Source organism: Eubalaena glacialis, chromosome 4 (assembly GCF_028564815.1).
Source record: "Eubalaena glacialis isolate mEubGla1 chromosome 4, mEubGla1.1.hap2.+ XY, whole genome shotgun sequence".
Lineage (NCBI taxonomy): Eukaryota > Metazoa > Chordata > Mammalia > Artiodactyla > Balaenidae > Eubalaena > Eubalaena glacialis.
The window spans coordinates 134,243,562-134,268,323 of NC_083719.1; the positions used below are offsets into that span (position 1 = coordinate 134,243,562).

The following is a 24,762-nucleotide window of genomic DNA, read 5'->3' on the forward strand; positions in this document are numbered from 1 at the left end:
CCGCTAAAATGTGGAACAAGACAAGGATGCCCATCCTCATCACTTCTATTCAACATAGTATTGGAAGTCCTAGAAAAAGAAATCAGACAAGAAAAAGAAATAAAAGGTATCCAAATTGGAAAGGAAGAGGTAAAATTGTCATTATATGCAGATGACATACTATATATAGAAAACCCTGAAGACTCACACAAAAACTACTACAACTGGGACTTCCCTGGCAGTCCAGTGGTTAAGACTCCGTGCTTCCAATGCAGGGGGTGTGGGTTTGATCCCTGGTCAGGGAACTAAGATCCCACATTCTGTGCAGCACAGCCAAAAAAAAAAACCTACTAAAACTGATAAATGAATTCAGCAAGGTAGCAGGATACAAGATTAACATACAGAAATCTGTTGCATTTCTTTACACTAATAATAAAGTTATCAGAAAGAGAAAGTAAAAATACAATCCCTTTTAAAATTGTATCCAAAATAAAAATACTTAGGAATAAATCTGACCGAGGAAGTGAAAGACTGATATGCTGAGAATTATAAAAAACATTTGCAAAGGAAATTGAAGATAATTCAAAGAAATGGAAAGATGCTCTTTGATTGGAAGAATTAATATTGTTAAAATGGCCATACTAACCAGAGCAATCTACAGATTTAATGCAATCCCTATCAAATTACCCATGACATTTTTCACAGAACTAGGACATATAATCATAAAATTTATATGGAACCACAAAAGACCCAGAGTTGCCAAAACGATCCTGAGGAAAAAGAACAAAGCTGGAGGCATAACCCTCCCAGACTTCAGACAATACTACAAAGCTATAGTTATCAAACAGTGTGTTATTGGCACAAAAGCAGACATATGGATCAATGGAACAGAATAGAGAGCCCAGAAATAAACCCATACACCTATGGTCAATTAATCTCAACAAAGGCGGCAAAAATATACAATGGAGAAAAGACAGTCTCTTCAGTAAGTGGCGTTGGGAAAGCTGGACAGCCACGTGTAAACCAATAGTTAGAACACTCTCTCACACCATACACAAAAAATAATCTCAAAATGGCTTAAAGTCTTAAATATAAGACATGACACCATAAAACTCCTAAAAGAGAACATAGGCAAAACATTCTTTGACATAAATCGTAGCAATGTTTTCTTAGGTTAGTCTCCTAAGGCAAAAGAAATAAAAGTAAAAATAAACAAATGGGACCTAATCAAACTTACAAGCTTTTGCACAGCAAACGAAACCATAAACAAAACGAAAAGACACCTATGAAATGGGAGAAAATATCTGCAAATAATGTGACTGAAAAGGGCTTAATTCCCCAAATATACAAACAACTCAAACAGCTCAATATCAAAAAACAAACAACCCAATCCAAAAAATGGGCAGAAGACCTAAATAGACATTTCTGCAAAGAAGACATACAGACGGCCAAAAAGCACATGAAAAGATGCTCAACATCGCTAATTATCAGAGAAACGCAAATCAAAACTACAATGAGGTATCATCTCACACCAGTCAGAATGGCCGTCTGCAAACAATAAATGCTGGAGAGGGTGTGTAGAAAAGGGAACCCTCCTATACTGTGGGTGAGAATGTAAATTGGTGCAGCCACTATGGAAAACAGTATGGAGGTTCCTGAAAAAGCTAAAAATAGAGCTACCGTATGATCCAGCAATCCCACTCCTGAGCATATATCCAGAGTTTTATGGTGTCATGTCTTAATTCAAAAAGATACACGCACCCCAATGTTCATAGTCGCACTATTTACAATAGCCAAGACATGGAAGCAACCTAAGTGTCCATCGATAGATGAATGGATAAAGAAAACGTGGTATATATATACAAGCGAATGTTAGCCGTAAAGAAGAATGAAATAATGCCATTTGCAGCAACATGGATGGACCTAGAGATTATCACACTAAGTGAAGTAAGTCAGACAGAGAAAGACAACTATCATATGATACCACTCATGTGTGGAATCTAAAAAATGATACAAATGAACTTATTTACAAAACAGAAACAGACTCACAGACTTAGAAAACAAACTTATGGTTACCAAAGGGGAAAAGAGGCAGGAGGGATAAATTAGGAGCTTGGAATTAATAGATACACACTACTATATATAAAAGAGATAAACAACAAGGACCTACTCTATAGCACAGAGAACTACATTCAGTATCTTGTAATAACCTATAACGGAAAGAATGTGAAAAAGAATATATATATATATACATATATATATATATATCTGAATCATTTTCCTATATACCAGAATGTAACACAACACTGTAAACCAGCTATACTTCAATTTTTAAAAATTGCAACACTCCCCCACTCAGCATTCCCAGACCCCTTTATCCTAATCTACTTTTTCTCTTTTGGTATATATCACTTATCCCATTCCACCATACTATACAACTTACTTATTTTTTATCTTCTGCCTCTCCATCCCCCACTATACCAGAAACAGGGGCAGGGGTCCTTTTCTGTTTGATTCAGTGATACAGCTCAAGCTTTAGAACAGTGCCTACTATACAGTAAGCACTCAACACGTATTAGCTGAAAAAATAATAAAACTCTGCACCTGTCAAAAAAATTTAAATAACTATATTTATTCTGTGATCAAAAAAAAAAATTTTAAGGGGCAAAGAATGGATCTCATGCCACCACCCACAGATCCCCAAGCTGGTGGGATGCAAGAGAGAAGCTGATTGCACAGGTGAGAGTTCCAGTGCCTAGTGTCCTAGATCGCTCCCCTTCCTGAGAAGGTCACTAGCAAGCATAAAAATGGCTCAAAGGCAAGCATGGGGAGAGAGTGGGAGTAAATCAGAGGTCTTCTGAAAGCAGCTTCTCAGCCAGCAGAAAAGTAAGAGCAGAAATGAAAAAGAGCAGCAGATTCTCATGACCAAAGCGCCACGTTGTCCAGCGCCATCCCTCCCCGGAAGGACAATGCGATCCCACACGCTTCCAGCCCAGACAACTGTCAAATCAGTGGCTGCTGGAGGCCAGGACAGAGACCTTCTGGGGGAAGCAACAGCTGGGGGCAGATGTCAGGATGCCGTGGGGAAATGCTGTGCTCCCTTGGCCGCTTGCTGTGCCAAACGAACAATTTGTGCGTGCAAGTGCACACGCAGGGCGGGTGATCTGGGCAGGAGCCTCATCAGCATGGCAACACTGGGCCTCCCAGAGCAGGGTCATGCCACTGGCCATGTCTGCTTTGACCCAGCTCGGCTCTACCAGGGGCCTCACCCAGCACTGTTTTCCAGAGGCAAACTGTCCTTGAACCGCTCTGGCCCACTGCTGCTGTCCTCAGGGGGTGGCACCTCCATCAGTCAAGCTGCACAAACCAAACACTGGGCAGTTGTGTGTGTATTTTTTTTGGGGGGGGGTGCTTGTCATCCCCTCCCAACCCTCATCAGCAACTGTTCCCCTGTCTATTTTCTCTTCTACACATCCCTCATCGGCTTCACCCCATCACCGCTGTCTCCCCCCTGCTCCAAGCTACCATCACCTCTCCTCTGGACACTGTTTAAACTTGTAACCCCTGCACCCAGTCTCATCCCTCTGATCACAATGCCGCTAGAGTGAGCCTTTCATTCTTTAAAACTAATTTTTTAATTAAAGTATAATATACATAAAAAGAAATGAGTCATAAATATACAACCAGATGAATCATCAGCGTGAACACACCTATGTAATCCTCACCCAGGTCAAACAATGGAAGATTAATAGTCTCAGAAGCATCTCTGGGCACCCTCCCAGGCACTGTGCCTCCCTCTTGCCTAAATGTAGCCCAAAGTGAGATCCCTGTAGATGGGAAAACTGTAGGGAAATTTCCCTGTAGATGGAAATCCCTGTAGATGTCACCCATGCTCCACCACTGCCCTGTTCCCATCAAATGCAGACCAGATTCCTAGTCCATGCCTATGGCACAGTCTGGCCTCCCCTGGCTCTCCAGCCTTTCATCATAGCTCCATGGGCCCCGGGAAAAGGGGCCTTGAAGTTCCTTCCATCTGCGGGCTCTCTCCATCACAAAGCTTCCCTACCATCAGGTCCCTGGTCCAAGAACCTCTCCCACCCCTCACAGCCTGCTCACTCCGCAGGTCTCAGCTCAAATGTCACCTCCTCAGGGAAGCCTTCCCAGATTTCCCAGACTAAGTCAAGTCCCCCATAACTCTTTTTGTAAGCATGCTGAACCTCTCCTTCATAGCACTTACCACTACTGTCACTACATGTATACCAGTCTCTTCCCCAGCAAGTTGTGAGCTCTGTGAGGCAGAGATGGCATCTGCTTTGCTAACCACTGCCTAGTACAGAGTAGAAGTTCATACACATTTGTAGAGAGAATAGAAGAGGTTACGAAGCTTCACCCTCCACCTCTCCAGAGTGGTCCATGTCACCAAGCTAGGAGGTGGTGGAGCTGAGATCTGGAGAGCGTGAATTCCCCCAGGGCAGGTGGTATCTCAGCTCTGGACTCCAGGGCCTAAGCCAGGACCTGACACACAGGGTGGTGAAGGGTTTGGAGTCAGCCCTGGGTGCAAGTCCTGGCTACTCCACTTACAAACCGCCACCTAGGGGTAGCCCCTTCAACCCCGTGAGACACAGCTACCCAACACCGAAAATGAGGGCGGCAGAAACTCTCTTCTTGGAATGGTTCTGAGGAAGGGGGCGGCGCCCCGATTTCATCCCTGCCGCCTGCTCAGAGAAGCTGCCTCCCACTCCCCGCCCTTGAGAAACCCCCTTCTGGGTCTGGGGCCCAGCAGAAGCCGTGCTTGGCATCTGTGTTTTGGGATACCTCCCACCGGCCAGGTGGCCCTCTGGGCTCTGGATTCCTGCCAGCAGCCACCAGGGAGAGTGGGAGTCAGGGCAGGACATGGAGCCTCCAGGCTTCCCGTCCCCGCAGCTGGAGTCCACTGTCCCTGGAGACCCCTCCCCCAACCTACTGCTCGGCACCTTGGGGTGAGGCTGACACCATCTCCACTGAACAAGCCTCCAGTGTGGGTTTTTTAGGACCAGTGGTTTCAATGGACTGCTCCCTCCCTCCCTCCTCCTCCACCTCTGTTCTTCTCACACCCCTGTCTGCACGTGGCTGCTTTCTCCCCTCTTCCTCCCTTTCTCTCCTCTCTCCTTCTGTTATGGGCTGAACTGTGCCCCCCCACCCCAAATTCATACGTTTCCGCTCTAACCCCCAGTACCTCAGAATGTGACTGTATTTGGAGACAGGGCCTTTAAAGAGGTGACTACGTTGAAATGAGGCCGTTAGAGTGGGCCCTAATCCGGTCTGACTGGCGCCCTTATAAGAGGAAATGTAGACACACAGAGAGACATCAGGGTGTACGTACACAAAGGAAGGACCATATGAGGACACAGGAGAATGGAGTCATCTGCAAGCCAAGGAGAGAGGCCTCAGAAGAAACCAAGCCTACTGGACTTCCAGCCTCCAGAACTGTCAGAAAATAACTTTGTTGTTTACGCCACCCGGTCTGTGCTGTTTTGGCCGCCCGAGGAGGCCAACGCACCCTCCGTCTCCTCGTCTCTCCTCTACTCCTCTTGCTCTTTTCCCTTTCTCCTTCCCTCTTCTCTCCCTGTCAGTCTTTCCTTTCCCTTTCTGCATGGAATTTTCTATCCCCCCGCTGCCCCAGATGAGAAAAATGGGAGAGTAGCAGCTTCGCATCATCAGAGAACCAAAACTGATGCTCTCGGCTCTGCTAAACCATGACACTGCCATGTCCCAGGGACCCCGCCCCAAGACCTGGAGCCAACCACAGTCCTTAGGGGCAGAGACAGCCTGGGCCCCAGGAAGCCCTCTGGACCATGCCCAAGAACAGCAGTCCCAGGAGGAAAACGGGCAAGTCCCCTACCCCACCTGAGGGGGTCCACACCCAAAACACACAGGCGGCTCTGGAAGGCACCACGCCTGGCCACCACCCTGGAAACATCTGTGTCTGTGCTACAGGAACTTCTGCCAGAAGGTAGAGCTGGAGCCATCAGAGCATAGACACACCGGGTGAACAGACTGCTGGGTAGGCAGCTCTGATTCCAAAGAACACCAGTGGTGGGGGGATAGCCCAGCCCCTACTCACCCCTCCCAGAGGCCCAGCCCCTTGACCAGCCTCCCAGACGAGCGAGGCATCACCGTACGTCCCTCAGTAAGACTTCCCGACTAGTGCAAGATACCGAGAGGCACAATTTGGTGGAATAAGTACTATGATGAGAGAAGTACAGAGGCACCAAACTCAGGCTTGGGGGTCAGAGAAGGCTTCTTAGAGGAAGTGGCATCTAAGAGGAGATCTAAGGATGAACAAGAGCTGGCCATGCAAAAGGAAGTGTACGTGGCAGAGGAAACAGCATTTGCAAAGGCCTAGAGGAGAGAAAAGAGACCATGGGGAACTGAAACATTAACTGAACATTAACATTTGGGGTGGAAGGTGGGTCGTGGCTTGTCACAGAAGAGGCCAACCAGGGAGGAAGTCCTCGGTAGTGTATTTCCTCACGCTCATCACCCTCACGCTCTGTGTGCCCTGTATCTACCAGAATGCAGAGAAGGCAGCCAGCCCATGAGTCAGCAAGCTCCCTCTTCCCAGCCTCTGTCATTCCTCATGGCTGACGGCCTGAAAAGTGATGCTCCCGGCCCAGGGTTGCTGAGAAACCACTTACCTGGGAGAGGATGCACTTTGGTGCGGGGGGCACTGGCCGGCTTGGGGGAGGCCTCCTGGATGATTCTTTCCTCTCTACTGGGGGTCCGGCCCCTGGGGAGTTCCTAGCAGTCCTGCTGAGGTGCGCTGGCAATGGCGCAGGTGGGGACCCACCATGCAGATAGTCTGCAGGGGGCCTGGGAGGAGGCTGGGAGGGCTTCCGTAGGGTTTCAGGGGTGTTGGTCACCTGTAGGCATAAGACGAGGAACAACGCCTGAGACACAGGAACCCTTAATGCACTTAAAAACTCAGGGGTGGTCTTGTGTGTCTCACTGGCATGCACAGAGGCCTAGGATCCCAGAGGTCAGATGCAACGTTTAAAGTCATTAGGGGATGGCAGAACCAGCTGACCATCTCTCAAGCCAAGAAAGTGTCTTTTATCACCAATCCCGTGGGCCCACAGAGGCGCTTAGGAAAATCTAGCAGAGTCCTGAGGGACAAAGTTAAAGTAGCAAAGTTCATGGTGCAAAGCCCTTACCTTTCGCTTGCCCTGGGGTGTCTGCAACTTGAACGTTGGGTTGGCGTGGCCAGTTCCACTGTTCTGAGACACCCTGAAGGGACAACTAATAACAAGGAAGGAGAGGGGAAGAGTAAAGGGGGTGTTGTTCATTGAGGATCGGTGCCTGACATCCCTCTGACCGGGGCATGGCAGTGAGCAGCTCAGTCTTCCCAAGTCTGCTCTGGTGGAAGTGGGATGGGTCCTCCTGAACCCCAGCTTCCTAGGCATGGAGACGGTGGCCAATGGAAAACTCCCAAGGAAAGACAATTGGCCTCATACAAAGCAGAGTGTTCCTCAGCACCTTTCCTTCACCCTTTTAAGACCTTTCTCCCCCAAGAAGACAAGGATGTCACCAGCCATCAACCAATCTCCCTCAGGCATCGTTCCAGGAGGACCTGGGATTTAAAATCCCCTCCTGAAAAAATGTCATTTAATAGAGGACTCAGAGACTCTACACCTTCAATATCCAAAGGAATGAATCGCTTAGGAAAAAAAATTACTCTGTCTTGAGCTGATGTCCAGCCACCCCTGTGATTGACTTGAGCTAGTCGGTTTTTCTCTGTTGCCTCAGTTTCCTGCCCTTTAAAATGGGGAGCAAATCAATTAGATACACGCTAGCAAAGAGATTTCATTTCTATTCCAACTTGAATTGGTTGGGGCATTCTGCTGAGAAGGATTCTGAAGTGATGACCAGGCTCAGCCGAGCTTACTTATTAATAAAAATCAGCTAGTAATGTCTGCCACGGTCAAGGAGCATGGCAGCAGTGGAGAGGGCGGCGTGTACCTGGCATTTGCCTTCCCCGAATTAGACCCACCACCACCAACTTTTTCACCAGGTACTGCTTACGGAAAGCTCTGTGATCTCCAAGTGGACCCCAAATCCTTCACGGCACCCCGTCATACCTGAACTGTTGCCTCAACTTGGAAGGGAGGGCTAGGGGCTTGAGGTAGCCCAGTTTGTTGTTCTGTTTACAGCAGCGGTACATCAGCATGAGGACCGCCAGAGCAAAGATGGCCGAAAACACTCCGGCTACTACAGGACCAGCACCTTCCAGAAATAGAACCCAAGTGAAAGACTTAGAAGCGGTCTGAGCTTTAGCTGTGGATTTCAAATAATGTATTCCTGACACTCTTCAGATATTTGATCTTCATTTACTTTGTATTACTTACTTTAACTTAAAAACTATAATAAAAAACACACATTATGTCCCACTGGGAAGCCACTAATATTAGCTTAAACAACCAGGTCAACTTGCTTGGCACAGATCTCATAACAAAGCTTCTCTGGCCACTTCTGCCTAATTGAAGAGAGTGCCTTTTAAGGCAAGGAGTTTCAGCTCTATTATTATTTACCACTAGTTTTCAGCCTGAATCATGATGTTCCTGGACACAAAGCAACCAACACAAAACACTGAGATTGATCTAAGATTAGAACTTTCACACATAATCCACAATTGCACATTTGGTTTCACCGAACTGCCTCAATGTTCTCACAAATTATAAATCTAAATGTACAAAATATATATAGACCAGTGACACACTACTTTTATGTTTTATACGTTGAGGTTTCTTCCTTGGAAAAAAAAAAGAAGTTCTCTATTACTTTTTAAAAGCTTGGAAACCAAAGAGCTAGAATCCCTTAGATTTCCACTAAAAAACTGTAACATTATCTGAGTTTCTGGTTCCTCATTTGAAGCTCTGTTCATCCAAGGAGATCTGAGCCACTATAATGTGCCCTAGGTTCATGACTATTTTTAAGTGGCCGAGAAGGGGTAGTCGCCACCACCGCCCCCCAGAAAGAATGTGATTATTCAGTAACCTGTGGTCTGTCTTAATCTCTCTCTAAGCAGAACCATGCCCCTCAATAGAAGGGACAGAGGAAAAGCAACTGAGGCTGAGCCCCACATCAGGCTGCTAGCCTGGGCCACTCCTCCCACTCGGTCCCTCTTGTTCTCTCATCTACAAAATCAGGATAGTGAGGCTGACTCATTATCTCTCTGCATCATGCCACCCGCCCCCATGGCACCCACCCCTCCTCACAAAGGTGGGCAGAGGCCCACGCAGGCCGGGCACTCACTCTCGGGGGGCATGGGCCCGCTGTCGATGCTGCCCCCTTGGCCTGGTGTGTTGCAGAAGGGCGGGGCCCAGCCCCGGAAGCAATGGCAGTTCTGATTGTTGTTGCAAACCTGGAGCAAGGGCAGGGCAGAGGCGTCAGCACCCTGGAGAGCTCTGGCCTCCCATAGGGCCTGCCCCCTCAGACACCATGGCAGAGGAGCCCCAGAACCCCGGGCACGCGTACCCCGTGGCCATGGCACTTCTTCCCACAGCCTTCTGTTTCGAAGAACGAGGTGTTCCTGCACTGCCCCTCGAAGCAAATCTGTAATGAGGAAGAAGCCGCTCAGTACAACGGAAGGGACACTGGTTGGCAATTAGGAGACTGGGGTTTTGCACTCAGAACTTACGGGACTCAAAAAGGCAGCCTACTTCAGGTTATTACTGTGAAAAATTAAAAACAACCTAAAAAGCCAAGGACAGGATGGTAGTTAACTAAATTCTGCTATCACTTGTGTGATTAGGGAGAAAAAAACAAATATTATATTTTTAATAAATATGTGTTATTCCACTCTATATTACTATATGTTGGTGATATGTTAATTACTTAATTGTATATTAATATGCACTAATTGAAATATTATACTTAAAAATAATGACCATGGTGACAGCTGTCTACTTTGTGCCAGGTAGTATACCAAGTGCTTCAAATGTTTTTTATAACATCATTCTCATAGTTAACTCTGAGACAGTGGCCATTATTTTTCCCAGGCTTCCCTGACTCCTAGTCTAGTCCATTTCTCAATTCATAAGATAATTAATGATGAGGACAAAAGACATAATAGCCAGCCTTCTAAATGGTTTACAGGGATTATCTCGTTTAATCCTTACAACAATTCTATGCGGTGGGTCTTGCTCTTACTAACATGCTTTATAAAGGAAGCAAGCCACAGGGCCAGAGAGGTTGGGGAAGCTGGGACTTGAGCCCAGGCACCCTCGCTCCAGATTCACACTGTAGTCACTGCAACCCAGCGACTGAGTGAGGCTGGAGAAAGGGACTCACGTGGTTATGGCCACATTTGGTCCCGGTCATCACCAGGCCTGGGTCCAGCATGTCACCCTCCTCCTCGGGACCTCGGTAGACGTGGGTGCCCCGACATCGGATCTGCCTCCCGTTCATGATGATGGTGGTGTCGATGGGCACTGCATTGGACTCCAGGGGCCGGGCCTCAGAACTCTGACACTGGATCTTCCCGCACTTGGCATCTCTGGGCCCGAGAGAGAAGGAGGGAAGGAGATGGAATCAGAGGCAGGGGAAGAGCTGGGGCACCAGAGAGCTTCAATCTTTCTTGACCAGGACAGCACGCTTGGATGGGGGAGAGGCAGAAGGGCAATGCGTGTGCTGTAGGGACTCAGCAGGGAAGACCCCATGTGGACTGAGACCAAGGATAAGACGCTAGATCCTTATCCCCAAGCAGATCGAGGCCAGAGAGCTGGCCTTGGCAAGTCCTCTTTACTGCAAGGACAACTGCCTGACCTGAGCAACCTGCCCCCTTATGCCCCTTGCGTCCCCATGCACTCGAGGGCTGCAGCCAGAAGCCTGGAGTCATCCCCGACTTCCCATACTCCCTCCCTCCTATATACCTACTCTAATTCACACCTCCATCCTTTCTCACCTGGACACCAGGAAACTGTCTCCCTGCCTCCAGTCTTGCCCTATAGGAGTCTAATTTCCAAACTGCTCTCAAGCCAAAGTCCAAACTCCCCTAGCCATGCATTCGAGGCTTCTCATGATCTGGTCCCTGCTTAACTAGCTAGGCTCATTTCTCAGCAGCCCCCTCCCCACTGCACCCCAACATTATACTTTAACTATATCAAATTGTTATCAGTTCTTCCTACCAAGAATTTTTCTCTACTCATCTCTCTGCCTGGTACACTCTCCCATGTACCAGCACCATTCCCCATCCTGTTGAACTGGATAACTTCTCCAAATCTCAGCTTAGGCATAACTTCCTTTGGGAAACCACCTCAACCCACTAAGATTGGGTCGGGTGGCTCTCACCATATTTCCATTATTACACTGTATTGTTATGTTCCATGTACTCAGCACAGTATCTGCCACATGGTAGACCCACAGTAGATAGTGGATGGGTGGGTGGGTGGATGGATAGATGCTTGAAATGAATGAATGAATGGGTGAATAACAGGCTATTCAGATGAGGGTATAATTAGTACCCTGTGGAAATGACCCAAGAGGGCTGATGCCCCACCCTACTATAAGAAGGTCCCAGAAGGAGGTACGGCCAGCTTTCTAGGAAGCACTGCCATCCGCGCCCTCCCTCTGACTTCCTTAGGGCTGAATGGCACATTGCCAAAAGGGCCTGGAATAGATTTATTTAAAGGCCTAGTTTGGGGCCAGCCAAGCTGCTGAGAGGGCGGGAGTGAGGACAGAGTAGGAGTTGCTTTGTCACCCTCATCTCATGGGGTCTGCCCTATGGTCATCACCTCATGTTGCACTTCTTGTGTTTCCCATTCATGTCCTTCCCACAGTTTCCAAAGGTGTCCCCTGCCACATTCACCTTCTCGAAGCAGAGATCAGGAGCAGGCCGGGCTCCTGGGTGGGCAAGAAACATTTATCAGTACACTAGCCAACGTTAGTGGAAGTCAGAAGCCCCCAAAGGGCAGAGCTAGCCCTTGGCAAAATCAGAAGGTTAAGAAAGTTTTAGGGGAGGGAATATTCAGCCTTTTCTTTCTTTACCCCTGTCAGTTATTCGACCCCCACCTCCTCAAGACCTACTCGTAGAAAAAGGTTTTACATCAGTTCTTTATACCTTATTGAGGTTTTATATCTGTGGGAGGTTTGTGTGCTAAGCCTTCTCTCTAATGAAGAAGCCCTGTCCCATTTCAGGTTTTTTACTAAAGGTAATACCTGCACAACATTTTAAAGAATAAAGCATGTCTTTCAGTTTTTTCTACCTAGTCATTCCAGTTCCTACTTTCCTACAACCTGGTGAAGCAATCTTAATTAACAGTGTATCTTCTAAAGATAATTTTATCTCTACCATCTAGATACAATTCTTGTGTATCTTCTAGAGATAATCTATCTAATAAAGAGTGGCAGCATAGTCTATTCACTGGTCTGCATCTTGCATTTTTCACTTAATTTATCGTGAGAGTTTTTTTTTTTTTTATTCAGTACATACAGAGCTGCCTCCTTTTATTCAGCTGTATAGTGTCCCAACGTATGGAGGTACCAGAATTACTTTAATTGGTCCCTACTGAAGGATTTATAGGTTGTTATTGGTATCACTAACAATGCTGCAATAAATATCGTTGTAAATCTATCTTCACATAAATGTGCAAGTACAAATGTAGGATACATCCCCAACGAGTAGTATGGATGAGCCCAATGACAGGTACACTTAAAATTCTGGCATCTCCAAACAGCTTTCCATTGCGTTTGTACCTACCTGTTTTCCCACACCCTCCACAACTATATTATTATTGTTCTTGTTGTTATAGTTATAGTATTATTATTATTACCTTATTATATTAATTCTTCAGTCTTTGCCAATATGATACATGAAAAAAATCCCATCCCATAGTTGTTATAATTTGCTTATAGCTTAAGGCCATTTGCATTTCCTTTTCTGTCTCCATCCTCTGCCATTTTTGTTGGATTATTCTTATCCACTCACCCACTCTGAGAATTTAAAGCATCAAGGAACTAGGAAGAACACTGCCTACTGCCTCTCCCTGAAAGTCTACCCTGAGGCAAGGGGATTGAAAAAAGGTAATATCTGGAGATGCTGTTTTAAAGCCAAGGATTCTAAGCTACCCAGGGTGCCTGAAGGGGGAGGCTGGCTAGGAAGCAGTGGGGTGGGAGGAGGGCCATTCCCCCCTAGGAGAGCCTTACCAGGACCCCACAGCTGCTGGCACTGCTCCTGGTAGGTGAGGCACATGCCGTTGTAGCAGTAGGCCTGGCCACCCTCGCAGGGGGTGCCGTCCATCTGGTAGAAGTTGGTGGGGCAATGGGGGGACTTGCCCGTGCAGAACTCCGGGAGGTCACACTGCCGCGCCTGCTCACGGCACAGTGTGCCAGGGGCCAGCAGCTGAGCCGAGGAACGAGAGGGGAAAAAGAGGTCAATCTGCCACCTGCCCTCAACCCTCCCAGCAAGGGCTCATGAGCGTCACTCTTGTGGAACAGAATTTCCCATTACCATTATTTCAGTAGTGCTTTTTACATGACCTCATTAGCTCAAATCACCATCATTCATCTAATATGAATAGAGACTTAGGGTTTCGAGGTGTTTTCACAAATGCTAAGTCTACATAGCAGTCTTAAGAAGTAGGTAAAAAATAATATTTATGCAACAATTTACAGTTTACTAAGTGCTTTAGTAATAACAGCTACTTTATGGAGCTCCCACTTAAGTGCCCAGTACAAATATTACTTCATTTAGTTTTCATGATAGTCCTATGTAATTTGATTATCCCTATTTTACAGATGACGAAACCTGAGGCAAAAGAGGTTAAATAATGTCTCCAAAGTCTCATGGTTAGTAAGTGGCAGAAGAGCCAAGCCCACTAATATATATGTAGAGATACACACACACACACACACACACACACACAGAGTAGCATTCATACATCTCTGAATTTACAAAGCACTCTGGCAATAATACATCCCCATTACTGAGCCAAGCGCCAGGCTAAGTATGTTACACATACTCAAGTCATGAGATCCTCACAATATCCATGAGCAGCAAATATACTGCTATTTGCCTCATTCTGCAGATGAAATAACCTGATCAATAGCACACCTTGGGCAACCGGTAAACACTGAGTTTCCACTTGAGTCTTCCAGCCTCCCAGGGTGGTCAGAGTTATTAGTACTCTTCCCATCTTACAGATAAAGAACCTAGGCTTGGATGGGTAATAGGCTGCCCCAAATCACACATAGGGCTTGAACTGAAGGTCTCAGACTCCAAGCCTCTTCTTTTCCCACACACTTCTCTCCAGGAACTCCTTTCCAAGATCCAAGCTGAAATCCTGGGACTGGGAGATGGGCGCTCTCCACACTCACTCTCAGGCCTTAGCCTGAGACTCGAGGACCTGACCCAGCTAGCACAGCCTCCCTGGGGGACGCTGGGTGCATCCTAGAGTCAAACCACATGGCGTGGGAGTTCCCCTGAGCCAGGCAAGGAGAGCTACGTCTGAGAACAGCGCCCCTCCACACTCCCGGGTGACTCCACGCCACCCACAAGGCCCTCCCAAGACAGAAGGCAAGAATGGGCCAGCTGAGCAGCTTTCTCACAGTCTCAGTTCAAGGGTGGCCTCAGGATGCATCTCTCCACCTGAGAGCAAGATGGAGAGGAAGAGGACCCACCCTGGAGCCAGCCTGCCTGGGTTCAAATCCCAGCTCCTTAACCAGCAGTAAGACCTGTGTTTATGCACCCGTGAGGGTAATAACCCTCTCGTGGTTACTGCTAGAAGGTCATGCTAGAAGGAATGTTCTAATAAAGTACTTGAACAGTATGTGGAACATAATGAGCCCTCAGCAAGTGGTAGGTGGAAGCACAGTCCACAATCCTATCCAAAACCCTGGGACCAGATGGATGTCAGACTTTACAGATTTTAGAAAGCAGACACTACACAGATGTACATACATATGTGTATATATATATATATATATATATATACACATAACATATGTATGTTATATAACCCACCAGCAAGGCCTAGGATTATACTTTATAATCACACACATTAATATTTCTGCAATGAAATATAATATTCACTTTAAGTGTGATTTTTTTTTTTTTAAGACTATAATTAGACTCATGTCAATTCAGGTCAAATTTTGCCACCGTTAAGTTAAAAAAATTTTTTTGAGTTTTCAGAACTTCCTAAATTTCAGAATTATAGATAAGAGACTGTAGACCTATAGTAATATTAGTGGTAAAAATGATGTGATCTTTCACATCAATATTAAGAGAGTGGGCTCCAGAGTCAGGTAAACCTGGTTCAGCCTCTTCCTGGCTGTGTGATCCCAGAGAAGCCACTTATCCCTTCTGAGCCCCAGTTTCCTCATCTTAAATGGAGGATATTAATACACATCTCATGGGGCTTTTGCAAGGATTGAATGAGATGACATATATAAAATTCTCTGTACCATGCCTGGCACCTAATAAGCAATTCATTAATGTTAATCAAAACTGTGATGAAGATTATTATGAGCTCCAAATAAAATCAAGCCTACTCTTTCTGGACACTTTTCTTTTTTTAATCTCCCATCTTCCAGGAGGCACACACAGCCCTCTGGGATGATCTGAACTCAGTGAGGCCCAATATAGAAAAAAGTAAACTTTGTTCAAGGGCCCTTTCTAGCTCCATGTTTCTGAAACTTTGATGCCACCACTTCCCCAGGATAGAGGCTGAATCCTGGCCATTACCCCCCAGCAGAGTCTTGGACTGTTAGGTCAGAACCCTGGGCAGGGAGGAAAGGGCCACTTACCTTACACCGGTGACAGCAGGAGCCGTGGGCACACTCTGCCCCCTCTCTCAAGGTGCAATTAGAGGCATTGCAGCAGGGGTTATCACATTCCTGGGGAGGCAGTGGGAGTGGGCGTGAGCCTCTTGGGCAGCAGGGCAGGGAGACAGGGGACTAGGCAGGGTGAGGGCCTTTACCCCCTACCCTGCCCCACGGGCCCCTGGGAAGTCTCCACCAAAAAATCACTTTATAGCTTTATCATTAAGGTAATACGTATACATTGTAGAAAATATACATATGCATAATCATCAGTAACACACAACTTGACACAACTACATTTTGCATTTTTCTAAGCACTTTCCTATACACATACGTAGACATATACTCATTTTACAAAACCATAGTATCCATACTGCTTTTAACTTAACATAATATGCCCATTTCTCCTTGTAATCATGGATTCTTCTAAAACATGATTTTTAGCATAGTATTACGTTATATGGAAATTCTGTGATTAGTTTTTCTCATCCCCAACACAACATCCAGAGACCATGTCTTCTACTGCTGCCCTTCCTGCCCCCCACACTCCTAAACCTTACTATCTGATAAAAAGAGGCCATCAGGAGTTAGGGCATGCTGGAACAACTCCTGAACAATTTATGTCAGCCCCCAGGCCTGCTTCCCCAGACTTCTCTTGCCATCTCCTGCTCCTCCTCAACCCTCGCTGGCCTGGACCCTTCTCTAGGGGTTCCATGCTCTCCTCTCTTCCTTCCTGCCCTACGGGTCCTGATTTGCTGACATACAGCATGAGATTTAAAAAGATGACGGGACTCCCCTGGTGGCGCAGTGGTTAAGAATCCGCCTGCCAATGCAGGGGACATGGGTTCAAGCCCTGGTCTGGGAACACCCCACATGCCGTGGAGCAACTAAGCCGTGAGCCACAACTACTGAGCCCACACACCACAACTACTGAAGCCCGCGTGCCCTAGAGCCCACGCACCGCAACTACTGAGCCCATGCGCCGCAACTACTGAAGCCCGCACACGCTAGGGCCTGCGTGCTGCAACTACTGATGCCCACATGCCTAGAGCCTGTGCTCTGCAACAAGAGAAGACACCGCAATGAGAAGCCCGCGCACCTCAACGACTGAGCCCACTTGCTGCAACTAGAGAAAGCCCGCGCGCAGCAATGAAGACCCAACGCAGCCAAAAAGTTAATTAATTAATTAATTATTAAAAAAAGATGACGATTATCTACAAAACAGAAATAGAGTTACAGATGTAGAAAACAAACTTATGGTTACCAGGGGGTAAGGGGTAGGATAAATAGGGAGATTGGGATTGACATATACACACTATATATATAAAATAGATAACTAATGAGAACCTACTGTATAGCACAGGGAACTCTACTCAATACTCTGTAACAGCCTATATGGGAAAGGAATCTAAAAAAGACTGGATATATGTATACGTATAACTGATTCACTTTGCTGTACACCTGAAACTAACACAACATCGTAAATCAACTATACTCCAATAAAATTAAAAAGAAAAAAAAAAAAAAGATGATGAGATGCCCAGTGACTCCGAATGTCCCTATCACACTCCTACTATAGAGACAGGCCCATCCATGGGTCCCTCACAGCAGGATTAGGAGGCACAATTATGCCCATTTCACACAAGGGGAAACCGCAACTCAGACAAGTCCAGTGGCTGGTCAAGGCACATACCTGGCAAGTGTTGGAGCTGAATTCAAGCTATGTCTGCCTGGGGCCCACCCCGTGCTTATTAACCATATCATAACCGTCACTGTCCAGGTCTGGCTTGTTGGAGAGACACATGCCACCACCTGACTACAGATACTCATCCACCTGTCTCCCCCTCAGAGAAGGAATAAGGGCACTTTCTTTCCATGAATCTCCTACCACCCTGGGCTCCAGGTAGACCTGTGTTCCTTCCCCTCTAGCACACCATGTTTCTTCTCACCCTAAGGCACGGTTCCTCCTCTAGCTGAAATGTGCCTTGGCCTCGTTGTGCTTCTCGCTAACGCCTACCTCAGCCTTCAGCTATGGGGTCAGAGGTCACACTCCCACCTGAGTAGGGCAGTTCCCCTCACGTTACATATACTCCTAGCACCATGCCATTGGCCCTCCTAGCACTTACCACAGTTGTATTTATACATTTTTGCAATTATTTGGTCAATGTGTGTTTCCCCCACTGGACTATACACTCCATAAGGACAGGGACCATGTCTATTTTTTCTGCCTATCTATTTTCCTATCCCTGGCACGTGACATAGTACCACATACTCGTAAATATTTGTTGAATGAGAAGCGCCTCTGAATATAAGCCAACTGGCCAAGCCCACTCACAGGCTGCTCTTCAACCCCACCGGGCCCTCCGTGATAATACAACTCTCTCCTTTCTGAAGAGTCTGGGCTGATCTCTCTGAACTCATGGTGGTGCGGATGAGCCTTTAACTAGTTCTTGTTTTATTATGAAAGTTACGTGCTGGCATTAAGAAAAAGTCAAACCATAGAGAAGATTATAAAATCAAATAGTCTCTTGCCACATATACAGACCCTCAATCTCACCCGCATAGTTTATTCTGAATACGTAGAATACTCACGCATTCTCCCACACATTATTTTGCATGTTAACGTACATATTTTCATCCTTCAAAAAACAGATATGAAACTATTCAGTTCTGCTTTCTGCAGAACAGCAAGCATCTGTTAAAAGTGAGAGAGCTATGCTGTACGCCCACCACTCTCATTCTGAAGATTATAAGGAAGGAAAGAGCTTGTACACCAAGAGTTCTGCTCCTTTTTCCTCCTAGAAGCCCCTTTCAGACTTGCCGGGACTTCCTACATCCCCTTCCTTTCAATCATCTCTTCTCCAGGCCAAACAGCATGAGCTTGTTATTTTAAGCATCCTCATAAGGCCCAGGTTCAAGTTCATATATCTGGCTGCATGGCCTTCAGAATAAATTCAGTGCAGCTGGAGGGCCAAGGAGGCCACCTGTGGCTTCACTGGCAAAGACTGTGGTTTCTGGGTAGACCTGATGCTCACAAGGAGCACTCCACCCCAATCTGGACATAAACAATGTCAACTTCAAACCGGGAGGGTCTATAGAAATGGTCCATATTTAAGGCTTACTCCCCACATCTTATTTGTGATGGGGTCTTTGACAGCCACGTGTATGCAGGAAATGCCTAGGACTAAATTTTCGCTTGCATTCTCTTTAACCTTGAGATTTGAAGCCAATGCAAATTCTTCCCCTCCCACTAGCACCAGCACAACACCTTACCTCCTCCTCCCCACAGTCACATTCTTCCCCATCTTCCAGGTACCCATTTCCACATCTCTGGCCTCCATACAGCGTCCTGGTGTCCGGCATGTTGGAGAGACACATCCCCCCTCCTGACTGCAGATACCTGTCCAGCTCCTTCCTGTTGCATCTATTGAACACTCTGGGAAAGGGGTGCCTGGGAGAAGAACAAGGTTGGAATTAGCTGGGAGTCTAAGCATCAAGCAGCCAGAACAGCATCAATCCTGCTGCCCATGAGGCTGATTCCAGCTGGACTCAGACCCCTATAGTCCCATGCACATATATTCTGCCCCCCTAGCACATCACCTGTACATTAACATTCTAAGAATTAAGAAATATTAACCACCCCATAATGCCCTTTTTCTCACACTCCATGGAGGATTTACTTGAGAATTTGAAGCAACAATTTCACCCGTTTTCATGAAGGAGTTGCAATAAATAAAGGATAACTAGTGTGTTACAACAGGTCTCTTGAGCCTTAGAGCTGAATAAAATTCCAGCCAACCCAAACTCTTCCTGAAGCTGATATTAGATGGAGATTTTCTTAGAACAGAAGACCAGGCCAAAAAAGGCCAAGTTCAAGGGTTTAATTTCTTTGTTGGGCCAGTGATCTGATCTCTGTTCTAAGGATGCAGGCAGCACTCCAAACTCAACCAGCTAACTCACAAACACATGGTCTTTATAACAAGAATATGAAAGGTCCTGGATCCCGCTATTGGGAAAAAGAGTCAAAAGTCATACACTCTCTGGTGGCAGGTCAGTACCACAATTTGGGTCTATAAGGGAAGAGTCATCCTGACCCCAATTCTCTAAACCAACTAAAGGTTAAACACTGGAGGGTTTTCTTCAGTTGTCAGGAATGTCACAAAGAACTTGTTACTAATAATTGTTAAACTACTAAAATTTGTGAACAGCTTAAAAACAAATTGGAGTAGTAATTAATATAACTCTCTCAACCATTTGTCTACAAATATGCTTTTTAGATTGAGAAAGAGGTGGACTTAATGGTGAGCTCACAGGGATTTGAGCATGACCCATGGAGTTTTCCCCTGCATGTCAACATCATCCTTTGTGTGTCACTTTCTCTGAGAAGTGAGGAGAAAACACTGGACACTGGAGCTCCAAGAAAGCTGCATCTCCTATCTATCTATCTATCTATCTATCTATTTATTTAGGCTGCGTTGGATCTTCATTGCTGCGCACAGGCTTTCTCTAGTTGCGGCAAGCGGGGGCTACTCTTCGTAGCAGTACACAGCCTTCTCACTGCTGTGGCTTCTCTTGTTGCGGAGCACGGGCTCTAGGCACATGGGCTTCAGTAGTTGTGGCACACGGACTCAGAAGTTGTGGCCCTCGGGCTCTAGAGCGCAGGCTCAGTAGTTGTGGCGCACGGGCTTAGTTGCTCTGCGACATGTGGGATCTTCCCAGAGCAGGGCTCAAACCCGTGTCCCCTGCACTGGCAGACGGATTCTTAACCACTGCGCCACCAGGGAAGCCCCTGCATCTCCTCTTGGAGACACACCATTCCCTAAGAAGCATAAGCAGACCCTAATGGTTTGGGGTGGGAGGAACACAAGCTCCCACCATGGTGCCTTCTGAAGAGTGACTAGGGTCCCGGAAGAACCCAGTGTTCTCTGCTGTCTGAGTCCAGGCACTGACTTTTAAGCAACTCCAGAATTCTGTTTCAAAGGTTCTGGTTTAAAGACCCCTCACAACTACAGGGAGATGGAGCTGCCTTGTCCTTATTCCTTGTGGTAAACACAGCCTGTAAATTCCCTGAGGAGTCACTGTGGGGTGTGTGATTGCTCCCCTTCCCTTTCCTTGTTCTGGAGGCTACCTCAGCACGTTCAATCTGGCCTGAGGCATAACAGCACTGATCACACTTCATTCACATGGAGGGATTAAGGATTGTGGGTGTTATAAATGGGTTCTCAGCAAAAATTCATGAAGTGGAAAAGACACATGTGGTTATGCCAATTTTATAGCTAAAGAACCCCAAGACAGAAATTAAGTATATCTAAGGTTACACCACACCAAACTTCCTGCTAGAAACCTGTGCTCCTTCCACATGATTGTTTTCTTGGTCTTCTTCCAATGCTTTTGTTGTCAAAACCCCCTTTTTCTTCAATGCCCCATTAGTATAACAGAGGCTCCCTGGGCCGGGAGCAACACGGGGGCCGCACTGGCCTCTCGTGCTCTGCCGTCCTCCCCGTCCACACCTTCCTGCTTGACTCACCCGGTGGCGGCTGCCATGATGCACCCACCATCAGCCGCGCTGGCAGAGCAGCAATCCGCAGAATCATGGCTCATGCCGAAGTTGTGGCCCATCTCATGGGCCATGGTGGCAGCCACGCCAATGGCATTCTCAGAGTGGTCCTGCTCAGGGAGACAGTTCAGGTCAAGGACATCTCCCCGCTACAGCCCTGCCTCTTCTTTAGCCAAGCCTCACAGCCCTCCACTGATTATACCATTGCTGTGCGTACAGGCTCGGTGACCAAAGCCCGTGCTCTTAACTACCCTGCTGCATCTGTCAATAAATACAGGTGGATAGAGGGGTGGACACATAAATGGACAGCAGCCTCCTTGCTGTCTACTTCACAGGTCAGACATGAGTAGTCCAAACACTCTCACAAAGTCAGAGAGAACTTCAAAAGAGGGCAATAATTTCCTGTGCCTCTGACACAGGCTCTTGTTCCATAAAGATATACAGAACAACACAAGACTTCAGATTTAAAAAAAAACATTTTATCTCTGTATCTTACAATTTCTCAGCCCCTGGTCTGGAACATATAAGACATCTAGTGATGTATGATTAATGTAATTGCTTCAAGGTTCTCCTGAGCTTGAAAATTGGGGATAAATTACAATAAATGAAAGTTCATCCCTGAGTACCTCCACCTCTTAGAACTTAATGCCTTCATTTTAAACAATTGCCCTTCTTTATGTCCAACCTTCTTTTTTCCTGCAACAATTAATATAAAATTATTTTTTAGAAGATGACCTCCTGTCTTGTGGGGCAGCTCTCCACCTTCTGCAGCATCAGTATATTGGCTGAGACTCACCATGTTGACCCCTCCAGACTGGTACACAGAGCACATGGCCATGAGGGGGGCCAGGCCGATGGTGGTGCCATGGAAAGACATGCCCCTGCAGCAGGGAAGGAGAGAGGGTGATTGGAGTGGGGACCGAGAGGGCTGTTTCCATGTGCCCAGGAGTGGGTGGCCATCACGGCATTCCCTGGCCCTGCTGACATTCCCTGATCATTCCCAAGGGGAGAGATCCCACTACTCTAGGCCAGCTGGACAACTTCCAGGTCACCACACCTCTCACTTCCTCTCACCTACTCTCTCACTGCTCCAGAGAAACAGAAGAGAGAGCAAAAGGTCACTTCTTCCCACAATATGCCCGTAGCCCCATTCCCTGGAAGGAAATGGGCAGGGCTTGCAAAGCTGCATCCCATTCCTGCCACAGAGGAAAAGGTCAGAGGATGGGGATGAGGGAAGGGTGGCACAGGTTCTGATGCTGAAGTGAATCATGCCCACTTCCGCCAGCTGCCAGGGTGCCCTGCCATATCCCTGGCTCTGTGGTATGTGTATTGGGAGTGGGGGGGTCAGGGCAGCAGCTGTGGGGGCTGATGCTTCATTCCTGCATCACTCTGGGGCCAAGGAAACAGATGTGTCCCATCAGGAGCCTCACAAAGTGCAGCTGGGTGCAAGGAGAAGCTGTTTCTGCCTTTGTTTTGCAACTGTGCTCCTAATCTGCCAACAGCCAGCTACATTCCCCCAGTTTAATACACACTTTTCTCAGCTGTACGCATCCAGGGCAGGGGCAAAGGAATGAATAAAATACCAGTGTTTTCGTGCATGCCACAAACATGAAATTTATTTAAAGGATCTACAGGGAAGTTCATTACATAATGCTTTTATATCTCTGTGTTTGTCTTCTTACTTAGACCATGATATCTTAGAGAGTCAAGGCTATCTCATTTATTCTGGGGTCATTAGAACCTAGCATAGAATCAGACACATAGTGGGTGCTTAATACATGTTTGTTGAACTCAAGGCACGTTTATCTTCAGAGAAACAATCTGCAAAAAAATACATGCAAATCTCTATGATGCCCTACTGGTTATCTGATAAACTCACACATGGCTCCGAGGAAGTCCTACTGGAAATTGGATTCAAGGTCTTGCCCAAAGCAGAACTCCAGGCTTTCAAAGATCAGGCCAAAGTTTTGGTAAACAAAGACTCTTCCTAGGTAAATGTGCCATCATGAAGTAAGCACTCACTCGGGTTTTTGGTACGGCTATTTCCCCGGTCTCTTTTAAAGAGTAAACAAAGGTTTAAATGATTGTTGTTTCAGAGATATTTAGGAAACAGGAAAAAAAAAATGGTTTTATTATGTATGTGCCTTTTGTTGTAACTTCCTGAGAATACCTTTGGAAGTCAACACTAATAAATACTAGATAATCACCACGGGGGACTGTCAAGGGCCACCACGACCCCCATCAGTTTCTGTTCTTTTCTCTCTGGGGATTGAACAAACTCCAACACAACCGCCCTCTCCCCCCATGTCTCCCTCCCCCCAAACACACTATTCCTGCACTATCTGCCACTTGACTGTCTCGCAGTCGGCCCTGAGCCCCTGGGAATGACATGAAGGACAAGCCGAGGAGGCCCCTCTCCTCTGCCTGCTTTGGGCGATTAACACCTGTTCTAGAACAAAGCGCCACGAAGATCAAGGTGAGCCCCTTAGAAAGTCTGTTTCAAAGCAGCCATGACCAACAGTCACTCACTTCCCAAATACACACCCAACTGTTTCAGAGACTCAACTAAATATGTCTGAGGCTAATTTTCTTATTTGGGTTGTAAACACTTCTTGGGATTGCTATGACTCAGGCTTTTTAATATTTTCCTGGATATACTGGGTACGGAGCACATGGCTGAGGAACACTTCGTTACCTGGACTGGAGAGTCAGGACGGCTTAGTGCAGCCAACCTTCAGCACTGGGGAGAAAAGGACGAACAGCGCACGCACTGCAGGCAGGGGCTTTGCAGCCCGGGCCAAGGCAACACATATGGAAAAGGCTACTTACGTGATTAACTGTGCATTGTCATGGCTCTTCCGGGCGAGCAGCTTGCGCCTCCAGCTAAGAAATGACCAGAGGGTAGAGTACGGGTTCTCCGAAACTTCACACATATTCCCATGAGTCCACACTTCCAAGCCCACGAGGGCAATCCGGATATTCAAGGATCGGTAAAACTGAAAACACACAAAGAGTCACAGCATCATCTGTCAACACCACTTGAGATTATGAGCCCCTTCCTAGCCCAAGCACTCAGAGCACAGATTCCAGATTTCTCTTCTACACATGCCTCCAAGGGAAGGAGGGAACACGTGTTGCTCTTCACCTTCTCAGAAGGGGGACATCCTGAGACAGGCACAACATCCTAAGAGAGGCTCTGCCCCTGGTGGCAGAGCTGGGTGACTTAGCTTAGAGAAATGAAGACTGAGATAGGACACAGAGTTGCTTTCAGGCATGCACGGGGTTCTCATGTGGAGAAAGGATCAGCATTTTTGCACATGAGCCTAAAGTGGGGCTCAGTCTATAGGTAAAAAAGACAGGAAGACATTTCATTTCAAACAGGAAAAAAGCTTTCAAAGCGAGCTAAGCCACGCCGTCATCTATAATAA

General features: G+C 46.8%; 1 protein-coding gene across 1 annotated transcript in view; it reads right to left on the minus strand.

Annotated features, from left to right (window-relative positions):
* Window positions 1-24,762, minus strand: part of ADAM19 (ADAM metallopeptidase domain 19) — an 84,056-nt gene that overhangs the window by 2,962 nt on the left and 56,332 nt on the right. The window contains exons 10-22 of the mRNA XM_061188993.1: window positions 24,164-24,330; window positions 22,131-22,215; window positions 21,305-21,444; window positions 19,051-19,228; window positions 15,763-15,852; window positions 13,162-13,357; window positions 11,751-11,859; window positions 10,309-10,513; window positions 9,493-9,570; window positions 9,271-9,379; window positions 8,097-8,241; window positions 7,173-7,257; window positions 6,657-6,881 (exon numbers count right to left, since the gene is read on the minus strand). Coding sequence (XP_061044976.1) covers window positions 6,657-6,881; window positions 7,173-7,257; window positions 8,097-8,241; window positions 9,271-9,379; window positions 9,493-9,570; window positions 10,309-10,513; window positions 11,751-11,859; window positions 13,162-13,357; window positions 15,763-15,852; window positions 19,051-19,228; window positions 21,305-21,444; window positions 22,131-22,215; window positions 24,164-24,330 — 1,812 coding nt within the window. The remainder of the gene's footprint in view (window positions 1-6,656; window positions 6,882-7,172; window positions 7,258-8,096; window positions 8,242-9,270; window positions 9,380-9,492; window positions 9,571-10,308; window positions 10,514-11,750; window positions 11,860-13,161; window positions 13,358-15,762; window positions 15,853-19,050; window positions 19,229-21,304; window positions 21,445-22,130; window positions 22,216-24,163; window positions 24,331-24,762) is intronic.